The following is a 15935-nucleotide window of genomic DNA, read 5'->3' on the forward strand; positions in this document are numbered from 1 at the left end:
CTCAGACATCCAAGACGTCCAGATTTTCCCCATGTTATTGAGGGCTTTCCATGCAAGCGCTTTCCAGACCTTGATGTCATTCTCCGAGCTCTGCATTCTCGTTCCCAGGTACTTGAAGTCCTCCACTTTCTTGAAAGATGCACCGCCACTTGTCTAATCTGTCCCGATAACTACAACCCTCCATTTAAGGCAATGTCAGTGTAAATCTCCTCTGTAATCTCTATTGCCAACACATCCTTCTTGTTGACACAAGGAACTGCAGATGTTGCTTTACAAAAATGGACAAAGTGCTGGTGTGCCCGAGCAGGTTTGGCAGCATCTCAGGAGAAAATGAATTGGCCATATTTTGGGTCAGGACCTTCCTTCAGACTGAGTATACTGGGGAAGAGTTGGAAGAGAGGTGTGTGTGGAACATCCTTCTTTTACACTGCAACCAGAATTGTACATGCGGTTGAACCAATGTTTTGTACAGATGCAAAATTACATTTCAACTCTTATATTCAAGGCTTCAGCTTATGAAAGCAAGCTTTCCAAATGAAATTTTCACTACTATATCCAACTGTGTCAGAGAACTTTGTACTTGCAACCCCAGGTCTCTGCTCATCAACATTCCCAAGATGCCTGCTATTTACTCGTTATGTCCTACAAACTTCATTACTGTTTTCAGTTCCATTTGCTACTATTTTGCCCAACTTCCCAGTTGATCTAAGTGTCCTGGTGCATCCTTATAAAACGTTCCTCACTATCAAGGATGCAATCAGTTATTGTGTTGTCTGCAACCTTAATCTCATTCTCATCCAAGTCATTTATATTACCATGGTCCCATTGCTGATCCTTGCATTACACAAGATAAGTGCTGGAGGGTGTTGTAGTGCAGGGGGATCTAGGAGTACAAATGCATCGTGTCAGAAAAGTGGATATAGTGGTGAAGGTGGTGTTTACAAAGTTGTCCTTCATCAGTCACTGAATTGAGTATAGAACTTGGGATGTATTATTATGCAGTTGTAAAAGATATTGGTGAGGCTGGGCTTGGAGCACAGTGTTTAGATTTGCTCACCCTACCATATAATATTTCCCATTAAGCTGGAAAGAGTGCAGAGAAAATTTACAAGTATGTTGTTTGGACTCAAGGACCTGAGCAATTGGGGGAGATTGTGGGGGTTGTGTGTGGGGGGGGGGGGGGGGGGGGACAAGGATGTTATTCCTTGAAGTGCAGAAGGCTGAGGGGTGTTCATATAGAGTTGTATGAAATCATAAGGGAAATAGAAAGGGTAAATGTACAGAGACTTTTCCCTAGGCCAGAGGCCATAGATTTATGGTGAGAGGGGAAAATATTAACAAGAATGCAAGGGCCATATACACAGAAGCAGGGAGGTATATGGATCAAGCTGCCAGAGCAGGTAGTTAAGACGGGTACAATAACACATTTAAAAGACATTTACACAAGTACATGGATAGGAAAAGGTTCAAAAGGATATGGGCAAATAGGATTAGCTTAGGTGGGACATCTTGGTTCGCTTGGACAACTTTGCGACTAAGAGTGTTTCAGTGCTGCATGACTATGACTTGTTACAGACTTCTAGTGAGAAAAACATCCCTTCTCCTCCAATCATCAAGCCATTGTTTGACCCAGTGCACCAACATGCCTCAGATCACGTGCCTTAACCTTCTGGATTGCACCTTCTGCATAGTGACCTTCTACTGTGTGGGGCCTTATCAAACGTCTTACTAAAGTCCATGTAAACTACATCTACTGGCCTACATCTACTGGAGGGTGGCCACGGTGGCGCACAGTAGATTTGCTGCCTTATAGCGCTTGCAGCTCCAGAGACCCGGGTTCAATCCCGACTACGGGTGCTGTCTGTACGGAGTTTGCATGTTCTCCCCGTGACCGCGTGGGTTTTCTGCGAGATCTTTAGTTTCCTCCCACACTCCAAAGACGTACAGATATGTAGGTTAATTGGCTTGGTATATGTGTAAATTGTCCCTCGTGTGTGTCGGGTAGTGTTAATGTGCGGGGATCGCTGGTCGGTGCGAACTCGGTGGTCTGAAGGGCCTATTTCCGCGCTGTATCTCTAAACTAAACTACTGCTCAGCTTTCATCAGTTTTCAGCGTTACCTTGAATCTTTCAGCCATTTTAATGTTCTCATTGTCTGGCATTCCTCAGTTTGTTAACCTATAAATTTTACTGATTGAACAGATGTTGGTTCCATCATAACATCTCATATCTTTGCCACTGCCAGCAAATTAGTCTGCCAGTATTATTTATCAGCCTAATGGTGCAGGAATTACACTCAGCATTTGCTTGAGATGCACTGCTTCGGCAGGTTTCAGACCATTATGGAAATAAAATTCGACAGATAATGATAATGACACAATTTTCTAACCAGAATAATATGAATAACTATGTTGATTCTGATGTAGCGTATATGCACAGGTTGAATGAATTTGAAATTGCCCAATGTTTTATTCTCTCCATATTCTTTGATAACTATTATCAATCCAGTTTTTCTGTCAGGCACACAAGCTAGTTTATTAATAGTAGGATGGGATCATTGCAAAGTAATTTCATTAAAATTTTAAAATTAATCAGTTATACAATCACTGAGATTTAATCGCATTCATAATTTGATTGTATATTTGGATTTGATAAAAGATTGCATTAAATTGGATAATTCATACGAAATGGCTGAATAAACCTCATTTACCAATCTGTGCGGAATGGGCGATAAACTCCTCATTGTGTATTTTTGTGAACCTATAGGAAACTATGCAAGAGGATTTATAAAATTCCAACAGAATGTTATCACATCAACATGCTGAATGTACAAATGTTTAATAAGCACATTTAAAGATGGAGAGATGAGCATGTACCTGGAACCGTGGATCAGCATCATTTTCCCCAATCTGCTGGAGAAGTTCACCACTCGTCTGCCCGACCGCACCGGCAGCAGTTAGCAGGACCTGCCGAGGCTTAAACACAACATCAACGTCACATTTCTGCCTCTGATTAAAACACAACCTCGACAATATTCAACCAGCTCCAACTATAATCGAGAACTACACACGAGTGGACGCTATAAAAGTTTACCTTTTACCATATCAATTGTACACATCTTTAGCACTTTACAATGATGGGCGACTTAAACACGCTCCTTTTTAAATAATTCATGAGGTAAATTTGATCAGAAGACTAAATAATTAATCAACTTCTGTTTTGCAGCATTTCTATAGAAAGCAATAGTAGACCAATTGGAAATTTGGATGAGTAATTGTAAATTCTGTCAGTAAAGTGACTGCAGTGTTGACTCTCTGCCACATTCAGGAGAAGGCAATGACTTAGATGTCCTTTAGTTGTGCTCTGTAGTGATGTCTTTCAAGTTGTGGAAGATGTACACAATCCTGCTAATTATTTTTTTTTGTTTTGCAGCTTCCGAGATGGCAAATTACATTAGCCATTGAGATTCTTACTAAATGGGAATGCCATAATTATGCAGCTCAATGCTTGGAATAAATTGATAAATATCTACCTCAGCAGTAGCTGGCTGAGCAGTCTTCAACAAGTCTGAGACAGCACAAGCCAGGTTCTTAGTGGCTTTCAGTAGCTCCTGCCCATTTGTACCCTCATCCTCCATTAGAGCCGCCAACAGTTTGACACCTTTCGACATCTCGGTTAAATTTGAAGAGATGGTTGTAACTGCACATCCAACTGCTGAGTAGTCTGTGTCGAGGGGATCACCTGAAACATGAAATCGATTTTAAAGTTAGCAATATCATAACTTGGATTGAAAAATAGGATTTGTTCAGCCCACCCAGTCTGTAAATCTGTAGGTTTTTTTTTGGCTAAATTCTTGGATTTAACTCCAACACTGGTCTTTCCACAGCCTTGACCACTCTACTGATATCACCATCCACAATTCCCCTTACTCCCACCCACTTCTTCCCCAAGCCAATACATGTTAAAGTGCAGGACTGAGAGATAGTCATTCATTTAAGAATTTACAATATTATTAAAACTTGAAATTATAAATGTACAAATGTAACAGAAAGGCAGTGGAATGTCTAATCTTAAGATAATTATTGCCATACTCATAGTGTGTCATGGAGTCAATCATACAGCATGGAAACAAGCCCTTTGGCCCAACTTTCTCACGCCAAACAACATGCCCCATCTAGTACCCACCTACACTAGCACCGCCTGCTTGCGTTTGACCCGTATGCCTCTAAACTTTTTCTTTCCATGTACCAGTCAGCTCATTCCGTATACCCACCACCCTTTGTGTAAAAAGAATAGCCTCTCAAGTTCCTATTAAATCTTTCCCCTCTCATCTTAAACCTCTGTCCTCTGGTTCTTGATTCTTATATAGAAAATCAGTTGCATATTGTATATAACGAGGGTAAATATTCATAGTACACATTGTCATCATATAGAAAGTAGATTAATGTAGTTCCAGTTTTCTGCTGGACACATTTACGTTTACTCTGTTACCAACATGTAATAGATACTGTGCTTTACGATAAATCCCTAGAATACACCGGGGAGCCTTGAGGTTTTGAATATGAACTCAATAAATCAATACAGATCAAGAGCAAGAAAATAACATAAATAACTAGCCAACGTAAGATTATTTCAACTGGGGCAGAAGGAAAATAGAAGGGGTTGCAGGCACAGTATTGGGGAAGTGCGAGGGGCAGCTGTATACCATGGCAAGTGTCCTGTCACAAACGGCTTGTGCAATACGTGCAAGAGCATGTTTGTCATTTAACATTTAATAAGATGTCAGGGGTTTAAACTTGTTTATTTAAAACTTACTTCTGGGTCAGAGACGCTAACAATCATCTACATTTTAAAAGTGCATTCTTAATACTCTACATCCATTTTTTTAATCTATTCTTTCACCCCTCTCTATATAGGTGAAAACTCCTACTGCAGCAGGAGTTCGAAAATTACATGTGGAGTATAAAATGAAGTGCGTCGCAAATAGAATTTTACAATAGGTTACGTGCAGCAGTGCTGAATTTGTCAGTTCACATTTTCAAAGAATTTTATCCCATGAATAAAGGAATAAAGATTCTGTGATCAAATGTTTAGTGTTTCTAAATTGTTAATCTCAAATTTACCAGGTTTCACATATTCTGGATTAAAACTTATAATTTCGACATACCAGCTGTGAGGTTGACAACTGATGCTGTGCCTGCAGTAATTGCATCAACCTGCGAATGAATCTCGTGTTTGGATTCGTCCATTTTATTTTTTCTCCATGCTTTTGAGGCCTAAAGTACAAAATCAATAAAACTACATTAAATTTAAATCCCCCAAAATGTTGATCTCAATCTGGGAATATCACCTGGAACAGAATTAGTGCAGTACAATGAGTGATTTTTATAAGCCACCTTTTTAGTGTGAAATTCGCCAACCCACTCATGGAACAATGCAGGGCTTTCTGCAGATGTAGTTTAGTTTAGTTCAGAGATACAGTGTGGAAACAGGCCCTTCGACACACCAAGTCCACACCACCTGTTCACACTAGTTCCATGTTATCCCACTTTCTCATCCACTCCCTACACACTAGCCCAATTAACCTACACACCTGCACATCTTTGGGATATGGGAGAAAATCAGAACACCCACCCCCTATAGCTCAGGCCCTCATGGTCTTGGCAACATCCTCATAAATCATCTGTGTACTTTTTCCAGCTTAACTAATCCTTCCTACAGCAGGGTAGAATATCTTGGACGACTGTAACAAAACATCCCAACCTCTATATGCAATACTCTATCAGATGAAGGCCAATGTAACAAAATACTTCTTGACCACCCTATCTACCTGTGACCCTACTTTCAAGGAACTATGTACCTGTACTCCTGGATCTCTCTGCTCCACAACACTCCCCAGGACCCTGCTATTCACTGCACAGCGAATTTCGTTGTACATGGTTCATGTTACAATGACAATAAAGAAACTATTCTATTCTAATCAAGATCCCGCTGCAATTTTTGATAACTATTTTCATTGTCTAGGGTGCCAACTGTTTTAATGTCATCTGATAACTATAATCCACAAACAGCAATGGGCCCAGCAATGATCCCTGAAACAAACCACCAGTCAACTATCTAAAAAACCACCATCACCCTCCGCTTTCATCCATGAAGCCAATTCTCTATCCAGTCAACTAGTTTTCCCTGGATCTCATGTGACCTAACCTTCCAGAGCGGCCTACCATGTGGAATCCGATTAAATGCCTTGCTGAAGTCCATGTAGACAATGTCAACAGCTTTGCCGTCGGCAACCTTTTGGTTAAAAAACCTCAGATTTGTAAGACATGAACTCCCAGGTACTAATCCATGCGGACTATCCCTAAGTAACCCCTATCTATCCAAATCCATATACATTTTATCCCTCAGAAACCTTCCCAGTAACGTACCTACTACCACAGATGCTATGCTCTTGGGTCAATAATTCCCAGGCTTTTCCTTGCAATCCTTAAACAGAGGCACAACATTAGCCACTGTTCAGTCTACTGGCATCTCATCCGTGTCTAATGATAATTCATATATCACAGCCAGGGTGCCTGCAATTTCTTCTTCAGTTTCTCAGTGCCTCAAATATCCCTGATCAGAAACAGGATATTTAACCACCTTCATACACATTAGGATGTCCAGCACCTCCTTGACTGCAATGCGGACAGTCCTCAAGACATCTCTATTAACTGTCCCAAGCTTCCCAGTCTTACACCACAGTAAGAGCAGGGGAGAAATACTTAGTGAAGACCTTGCCTATTTCCTGTAATGGACCAGAGGTGACCACTTTGGTTTCTGAGGGGCCCTATTCTCTCTCTGGTTACTGTCTTTTCCCTTCATGTACTTTGGTTTTGAAACTATGATTCTGGCTGATTCTAAATGGTTCTGTCTATGGTTTAGATGAAGCATTTAATAATGGAGATAGAGCATTTGTGTACCAAAGCAGAACCGAGGCAGGTGAGAAATTGGAGGTCCGTATGCAAGGTGATGAAAGATAGTTCAGTCGACAGGATAGGCAGGAGCATGGCAGTGAGGGAGAAGTACTGTTGGAGTCAATTGCATTTATTTCAATGCAAAAAGCCTGATGGGCAAGGCGGATGAAATCGAGGCGCGAATAGGTACGTGCAACTGGGATGTCGTAGCCATGATGGAACCCTGGTTAAGAGAGGGACAGACAGGCAGCTTAATTTCCAGGGTACAGGTGCTACAGGTGAGATGGAGGCGAAGGTAAAAGAGGAGGGGTGTTGCTTTATCAATTAAGGTGAATGTGCAGTAGTCCAAGTTGACATTACTGATGGCTTGTCCAGTGAGGCTACACGAGTGCAGCTGATAAATAAAAAGGGGATGATCACCTTGTTAGGTGTGTACCAGATGCCCTCAAATAGGCAATGGGAATTAGAAGAACAAATACGTCAGGAGATTGCAGGTTGCTGCAAAACAAATAGGGTTGTCATAGGAGGAGATTTTAACTTTCCCAATATAGACTGGGGCTGTCACAGTGCCAAGGACTTAAACAGAGTGGAATTTATCAAATGTGTTCAGGAAAGTTTCCTCAGGGAATATGTAGAGGTCCCAGAAGGGAGAGGGCAAAGCTGGATCTACTCATTGGAAATTGGCATGGGCAAATGACTGAAGTGTCCATGGGTGAGCCTTTTGGGACCATTGACCACAGGTCTATTAGCTTTAAAATACTTATGGATAAGGACAGGGTGGGCCCACAAGTTAAAATTCTGAATTGGGGCAAGGCCAAGTTTCCTGGTATTAGACAGAAATTGGGGCTCTGTCCAGGAAAAAGGAAGTGTGTATAGGCAACTGGGATCAAGAGCATCCCTGGTGGAGTTTTGGGAACTGTGAAGCACACTGTGGCGACACAAAACAGGAGGTCAAAAAGGGGCAAGAGATGGCCCTGGCAGAAAATATTAAATATTATCCAAAGAATGTTTGAGTTTCAAATCCACGCTGTTTCTCTAAACTAAATATCCATTCAACTACACTTTTATAGTTGGGTTTTTTTCGGTGTACATAGTTGTTTTTACAGACTCAAACCACATTCTTGTTGTTTAGCTAGCTGTGTTATTCATAATTGTCTTACAGCATCATGTCCAAGGGGTGGCAATGCATCAACGTCATCCAAACTAGCTTGTGCTTGCTGCACGGCCTGCATGCTGGAATTAATAGTTCCCATGAGAGCTTGCTGTGCAGATGTCTGAAAGAAAGAGAGGCATTGTTAAAAAAAAGATCTCAATATTAATCTTACTGAGAACTTTCTAAAGATTCTGCAACAGTCAAATTCTTTTAGGTTTTTTTTGCACAAAAGATGGTGATTTTCAAAAGTATGTTGAATAATTTTTAAGTTCAATAAAACTCAAGTCTTCCTACATCCTAACTGCATCTCTACTAGACTAAAACTATTAATAAAAACAATGAAATAAGTTTAATTGCCATATGTACCAAAAAACAGAATAATTACATTTCTACTTGTAGCAGCATTAGCAGGTCTGTAAACATAGTACTGCATGGAAAACATAATAAACAAAAAACTTCAATCATTTTTTTCAGTCACCCTTCTTTAGTCAGAGGGTGGTGAATCAGTAGAATTATTTGCCACATTAGGCTGTGGAGGCCAAGTCAGTGGATATGTTTAAGGCAGAGATAGATTGATTCTTGATTAGTACGGGTGTCAGAGGTTATGTGGAGAAGGCAGGAGAACGGCATTAGGAGGGAGAGATAGATCAGCCATGATTGAATGGCGGAGTAGACTTGATGGGTCAAATGGCCTAATTCTTCTCCTAACATTTATGATCTTATGAAATTAAAAACTCCAATATTGGTGCTAAAAAAAGGCAAGTCCTTAGTGCAACCAAGACTGTTCATAGTGTACAAAAGGGAACTGCAGATGCTGGAATATCGAAGGTACACAAAATTGCTGGGGAAACTCAGCGGGTGCAGCAGCATCTATGGAGCGAAAGAAATAGGCGACGTTTCGGGCCGAAACCCTTCTTCAGACTGATGGGGGGTGGGGGGGCGGGGAGGGTTTCGGCCCGAAACGTCGCCTATTTCCTTCGCTCCATAGATGCTGCTGCACCCGCTGAGTTTCCCCAGCAATTTTGTGTACCTGTTCATAGTGAAGTTTGTGCTTGTAGTGTCCAAGAACATGATGGTTGCTGGGAACAAACAGTATTTGAAACTGGAGGTCATACTCCAGTGAGCTAAAGCGAACCAACGATCCAAAATAGGTTTTTGTATTGCTGCTACCATCCATGGTTGCAACCTGGTTACCATTAGCATTCCTCATACATGCACTAAAAGATATTTATGGGTCACAGGTAAGCATTTTATTTCACTGAATAACCAACCATACCCTCTGAAAAACCCACATTTCCAATTAAATAATGATTCACTGAAGATTCAAAATAATTTTCAAGTCGATGGCATCTCTTACACCTGTCAACTGCATTGATCAAGAATGTAGACAGTTGTGACCACTGCCCAGTCCATCATCGGCTCTGACCACCCCACCATCGAAGGGATCTATCGCAGTCGCTGCCTCAAAAGGCTGCCAGCATCATCAAGGACACACACCTTCCTGGCCACACACTCATCTCTCCGCTGCCATCAGGCAGAAGGTGCAGGAGCCTGAAACCTGGTACATCCAGGTTCATGAACAGCTTCTTCCCCACAGCCATCAGGCTATTAAACTCGCCACCATACAAACTCTGAACTATAACAGCCAATTGCACTTTATCTGCTTATTTTATGTGTATATATGTGGTCTATGCTATATAGATACATGGAGCTGTTCTGTATTTATGCTTGCTATATTTTGTTGTGCTGCAGCAAGCAAGAATTTCATTGTCCTATCTGGAACACATGACAATAAACTCTCTTGACTTGACCATCAAGTGTGGCAGCCTCGCCAGCAGCTGTCTGTCCTTTCATTCTTTTTGTTATTTTTAGTCTGTCTAAAAGTATGTTTCTGGAGGTCTTTTAGTCTTTTTTATGTTGGGGGGGGGGGGGGAAACTGTTTTTCTCAGTCACTACCTGGTCGAGGATGCGTCTTTCCTCCGAGCCGCATCTTCGCCCCCCCTCGCGACTTACCATCTGGATTGGCGCGGCCTTTCCTGGTAAACACGAGGAGACCGGCCAGAGCTTCAGCAGCGGCGCAGCACTGAATACCATCGCGTCTTATCGGGGATCGCCGTGGAGCTCCGGAGGGCCAGCCGACTTTAACACTGCGGAGCTGTGGTCTGCGGAGCTTCCAGCCGCGGGCACTGACTTTAACATCGCGGAGGCCTGGGATCCTTGCCGGGGTCCCCAGCGTTGAATCTCCGCCCAGCTCGGCCTGTGGACTTCGGGAGCCGTGGTCTTCGGTAGGAAGCGGCCAATTCGGTACTTCAGGCCGCTGAGAGTGTTCTCCGTTCCGACGCCGGAGCTCCATCATCCCGACGAGAGGGCCTGAAACATCGGGCCGCCGTTCCAGTGACTGCGGAGGTCTCAATAGGCCCCCGACCACGGGTGAACAAGAGGAAGAGGACTGAACTTTGTTGCCTTCCCTCACAGTGGGAAACGTTGATTCCTCTGTGTGGGGATGTTTTATGTTTTATGTTTTATCTGTTGTGTTTATCTTATTTTTGTGCTGCATGGTAACTCAAATTTCACTGCACCATTTGGTGTATGTGACAATAAATGTCCTTTGTCCTTTGTCCTTTGTCCATATTTCACGTTTGCAGGCAGGGAAGGTTTGGGATCCACAACCCAAGACTTTTATTGGTTCTACAGGCCAAACAAGCCTGCAAGAACAACCTCTTTTATTATCCGTTTCAAAGGATCAGACCTTATTTGCATCGAGAGAGGCAACCAGAGGTTGCTGTGAAGAAAGAAGGGAGGTAGGCATAAAAGGACTATGCTTCAATTAAATGTTTTGTACTTAATTGATTCGCTTGACAACAACTTTTCACATTATTGTTTCCTCCCAATTGCAAACACAAATGAACTCATTACATATGTACAAATGAACTGCAGAGGCTGATATATATCCAAGATAGACACAAAGTGCTGGAGTAACTCTGCGGGTCAGGCGCATCTCTGGAGAAAAAGGTTGGGTGGCGTTTCGGGTTAACTCAATCAATCGTCAATAAATCCAAGGTACACAAAAATGCTGGAGAAACTCAGCGGGTGCAGCAGCATCTATGGAGCGAAGGAAATAGGCGACGTTTTGGGCCAAAACCCTTCTTCAGACTGATGGGGGGTGGGGGGGAGAAGAAAGGAAAAAGGGAGGAGGAGGAGCCCGAGGGCGGGGGGATGGGAGGAGACAGCTCGAGGGTTAAGGAAGGGGAGGAGACAGCAAGGGCTAGCAAAACTGGGAGAATTCAACGTTCATGCCATCCGGACGCAAGCAACCCAGGCGGAATATGAGGTGCTGTTCCTCCAATTTCCGGTGTTGCTCACTCTGGCAATGGAGGAGACCCAGGACAGAGAGGTCGGATTGGGAATGGGAGGGGGAGTTGAAGTGCTGAGCCACCGGGAGTTCAGGTAGGTTATTGCAGACTGAGCGGAGGTGTTCAGCGAAACGATCGCCCAACCTCCGCCTAGTCTCCCCGATGTAAATCAGCTGACATCTAGAGCAGCGGATGCAGTAGATGAGGTTGGAGGAGATACAGGTGAACCTTTGTCGCACCTGGAACGACTGCTTGGGTCCTTGAATGGAGTCGAGTGGGGAGGTGAAGGGACAGGTGTTGCATTTCTTGCGGTTGCAACGGAAAGTGCCCGGGGAGGGGGTGGTACGGGAGGGAAGGGAAGAATTGACAAGGGAGTTGCGGAGGGAGCGGTCTTTGCGGTAGGCAGACATTGGGGGAGATGGGAAGATGTGGCGAGTGGTGGGGTCACGTTGGAGGTGGCGGAAATGGCGGAGGATTATTTGTTGTAGTTGCCGGCTGGTGGGGTGAAAGGTGAGGACCAGAGGGACTCTGCCCTTGTTGCGAGTGCGGGGATGGGGAGAGAGAGCAGTGTTGCGGGGTATGGATGAGACCCTGGTGCGAGCCTCATCTATGGTGGCGGAGGGGAATCCCCGTTCCCTGAAGAACGAGGACATTTCCGATGCCCTGGTGTGGAACGTCTCATCCTGGGAGCAGATGCGGCGTAGGCGGAGGAATTGGGAGTAGGGGATGGAGTCTTTACAGGGGGCAGGGTGGGAAGACGTGTAGTCCAGATAGCCATGTGAGTCAGTTGGTTTGTAGTGTATGTCGGTCAGAAGTCTGTCCCCTGCGATGGAGATGGTGAGGTCAAGGAATGGTAGGGAAGTGTCGGAAATGGTCCAGGTGTATTGGAGTGCCGGATGGAAGTTGGTGGTGAAGTGGATGAAGTCAGTCAGTTGTGTGTGGGTGCAGGAGGTGGCCCCAAATCAGTCGTCAATGTAACGGAGGTAGAGGTCGGGGATGGGGCCCTGGTACGTATTGAACAAGGATTGTTCAACGTACCCGACAACGAGGCAGGCGTAGCTGGGGCCCATGCGTGTGCCCATAGCTACGCCTTGTGTTTGGAGGAAATGGGAGGAGTCAAACGTAAAGTTGTTGAGGGTGAGGACCAACTCCGCTAGGCGGAGGAGAGTGTCAGTGGCTGGGTATAGGTTGCTCCTCTGGTCGAGGAAGAACCGGAGGGCTTTGAGGCCATCCTGGTGGGGGATGGAGGTGTAGAGTGACTGGACATCCATGGTGAAGATGAGGGGGTGAGGGCCTAGAGAGTGGAATGCGCGGAGGCTGCGGAGAGTGTCTGAGGTGTCTAGAACATAGGTGGGAAGGGATTTGACCAAGGGAGATAGTATGGAGTCAAGGTATGTGGAGATGAGTTCGGTGGGGCACGAACAAGCAGAGACAATGGGTCTGCCGGGAGAGCCGGGTTTGTGGATTTTGGGGAGAAGGTAAAAACGGGCCGTGCGGGGCTGGGGAACGATGAGGTTGGAAGCTTGGTCGGGCAGGGCGTGGGAATTGATGAAGTCGGTGATGGTGCTAGATATGGTGGCCTGGTGCTCGTCAGTGGGGTCATGGTCCAAGGGTAAGTAGGAGGAGGTGTCCGAGAGTTGGCGCGTGGCCTCAGCTTTGTAGAGATCGACGCGCCAGACTACCACGGCACCTCCCTTGTCGGCCGGTTTGATAACCCAATCAATCCATAAATAAATCCAATCTTGTTCAGTCTGAAGAAGGGCCCGACCCAAAACATCAACCATGCTTTTTATCCAGAGATGTTCCCTGACCTTCTGTGTTACTCCAGCATTTTGTGTCTATCTTTGAACTCATTGGATTTCTGCAGCCAGAATGTAATGGATCTGAACAGTAGGGCTTACTCCTCAGTATTATTACAACATTTCCTCAATGGTCATCAATAAATGCTCATTTTAAATAGTTCTTTTGCAGTTTTAAAAAGTTGAATAAAATCACTTGTATTTATGTGGCAGTTATCGTGACCAATATTGCACACATATCTTTAGTTGAAACTTGAAATCTTCATTCAGTAAGTAAGGTATCATACCAGCGGAGGCATGTGTCCTCTGTGCATTTGTCCACTGGTCACTTGCTGCTGGGCTGCTGGCATTGTCCCAACCTGGAAGTTCTCAGGGCCCCCGGCACCAGGACGCATTATTGCAGGTAATGCTACAGACCCATGCTCCATTTTCCCAGTTCTGTTGAACTGTTGCTGCATAATGGTAGACCTGGGAAAGGTTATGAAACATGATCAAACATGTACCCCCACACACGTTCACACACTGCATATAGGAATTAGATTATTCCTGACTATTAAACAACAGCTATTTCAAACTGTGTTGTTCCAATTCCAAATCTTACAAATAAGAAAGATCATAGGAATATGTAAACAAAGCAAGTCCATGGATTATGTAAACAAATAAAAAACCACACTTCCATCTTCATACCAATGATTTAGCAACTGTCTTTTATGGGGGGGGGGGGGGAGGGGGGCAGAAGAAGAGGATAGTTCTTCAATTCTGATTCTGGGTGATTAACCATGATCATATTGAATGGTGGTGCTGGCTCGAAGGGCCGAATGGCCTACTCCTTCACCTATTTTCTATGTTTCTATCCTGTGTGCCAAAGTGCTTCACGAGTTCACTCATAGCAATCCATTTGAACATTAGGACTAGTTCTAGGTTCCCTTAAAGAAAATCACTTCTCTGTATATAGCCCTTTACTGTTTGAAATACCTTGATTAGATCTTGCTTCGATTTTTCAATATTTTTAAAAGAAATCATAACAAATTTGAACAACCACCCCCATTTAATCCCAGTTACCATTCCACACTTTTGCAAATGAAACTGTTGCATTAAAGCGTTTCTCGCTTTGTCGTGAGCTTTAAGATGAAGTTCACAAGCTGAATGGCGGAGTCTGGGGGAACGTGCGGGAGGAAAGGTGCAAAGAGATGTAGGAATATTTCCTCCCTGGAAATTGAATATAACTGCCGAGAAAGATGATGATGTTAGTAGAAATGTAATGATGATGTTAGAAGAAACTTGTTGCAAAAGAAAACCACAGGTTAATTCATGTTTCATTTCTCACTTACTTTTTGGGAGATACGGAATCCTCCAACATTGTGGATTCTTCATCACCTTCCAAACCAAAATGGTCTTTGCTTTTTTTCTGCAAATAGTTAAATTGGATGTGCATTAAAAAAATGTTCCCCAACATGAAAATCACGTCAGTCATACTTTTCATTATTCTTCCATCACATCATTCTAAATTGGCAACTAATTCCTGCCAGCATTTATTTGTTAAGTGTCAAACGTCTGGTTGAAATCAGCTCTTGGGGATGCACTCTCGTCAGACAAATATATTTGCTGTAAAAGGACTGCAATATCTAAATCACCCTCTGCTAAAATTGGAAGATATTCAATTATATAATAACTGCTCGGGTTTTGGTCACCCTGCCATAGGAATTATGTCATTAAGCTGGAAAGAGTGTGATTGTTGCCAGGACTCAAGGACGTGAGCAACAGGGAGAGATTGGACAAGCTTTATTCATTGGAGAACAGGAGACTGATGTTACAGAGATGTATAAAATCATGAAGGAAATTGATAGGGTGTGTTCACAGTCTTCTACCAAGGGCAGGCAAATCAAAAACCAGAGGACAGAGGTTCAAGGTGAGAGGGGAAAGATTTAATGGGAATCTGAGGGGAAAAACTTTCACCGAGAGGTTGGTGGGTATATGGATTGAGCTGCCCGAGGATGCAATCGGGACAGGTACAATAACAACATTTAAAATACACTTGGACAGGTATATAGAAAGGAAAGGTTTAGAGAGATATTGGCCATTCGTGAGCAAATGGGGCTAGCTTAGATGTGGCACCTTGCTTGGTATGGACTTGTTAGGCCAAAGGCTTTGTTTCCGTGATGTTGCCTCGATTAATTAGATTCAATCTCTTTGTCAACTACAAATTTTACGCTTCCTTCAACTGTTTTATTTTAAATATGTCTTGGTCAACTTGGGATAGAAACAAATTAATACTTTAGTATCCAAAAACATTCAACTATAAGAATCTGAATGCATATTTTAAGAAATATGCAAGGTTGCATTGCCTAAAATCTAGTAATGAAAACAGGGCTCAAATTGTCGAAAAAAATTGAAACTGACTACTTTTTGCACCACACCCTTTTCCTGTTTGGATAGGACAACATAAACGTAATAGTTTCCATTCATTGCTTCGTGCATTCATACATTTGTGGATATACTGTGGATAAGACTAGAGTTATACAATCAGAGTTATACAGTGCAGAAACAGGCTCTTCGGCTCACCTTATGCATGCTGACCAAGATGGCATTCTGGGCTAGCAGCATTTGCCTGCATCCTGCCCCTCAGACCTCTAAACTCTTCCTATACATCAATCCAAAAGTCTTTTAAAAGTTGT

General features: G+C 43.5%; 1 protein-coding gene across 3 annotated transcripts in view; it reads right to left on the bottom strand.

Moving 5' to 3' along the window:
• tln1 (talin 1) overlaps positions 1–15935 on the bottom strand; it is a 245220-nt gene that overhangs the window by 100795 nt on the left and 128490 nt on the right. For all 3 annotated transcript variants that reach the window (XM_033031712.1, XM_033031693.1, XM_033031702.1), the window contains exons 13-18: positions 14592–14668; positions 13548–13728; positions 8116–8229; positions 5167–5275; positions 3532–3740; positions 2876–2974 (exon numbers count right to left, since the gene is read on the bottom strand). In XM_033031712.1, the coding sequence (XP_032887603.1) occupies positions 2876–2974; positions 3532–3740; positions 5167–5275; positions 8116–8229; positions 13548–13728; positions 14592–14668 (789 nt within the window). The remainder of the gene's footprint in view (positions 1–2875; positions 2975–3531; positions 3741–5166; positions 5276–8115; positions 8230–13547; positions 13729–14591; positions 14669–15935) is intronic.

The sequence above is a fragment of the Amblyraja radiata genome, chromosome 1 (assembly GCF_010909765.2).
Source record: "Amblyraja radiata isolate CabotCenter1 chromosome 1, sAmbRad1.1.pri, whole genome shotgun sequence".
Taxonomy (NCBI): domain Eukaryota; kingdom Metazoa; phylum Chordata; class Chondrichthyes; order Rajiformes; family Rajidae; genus Amblyraja; species Amblyraja radiata.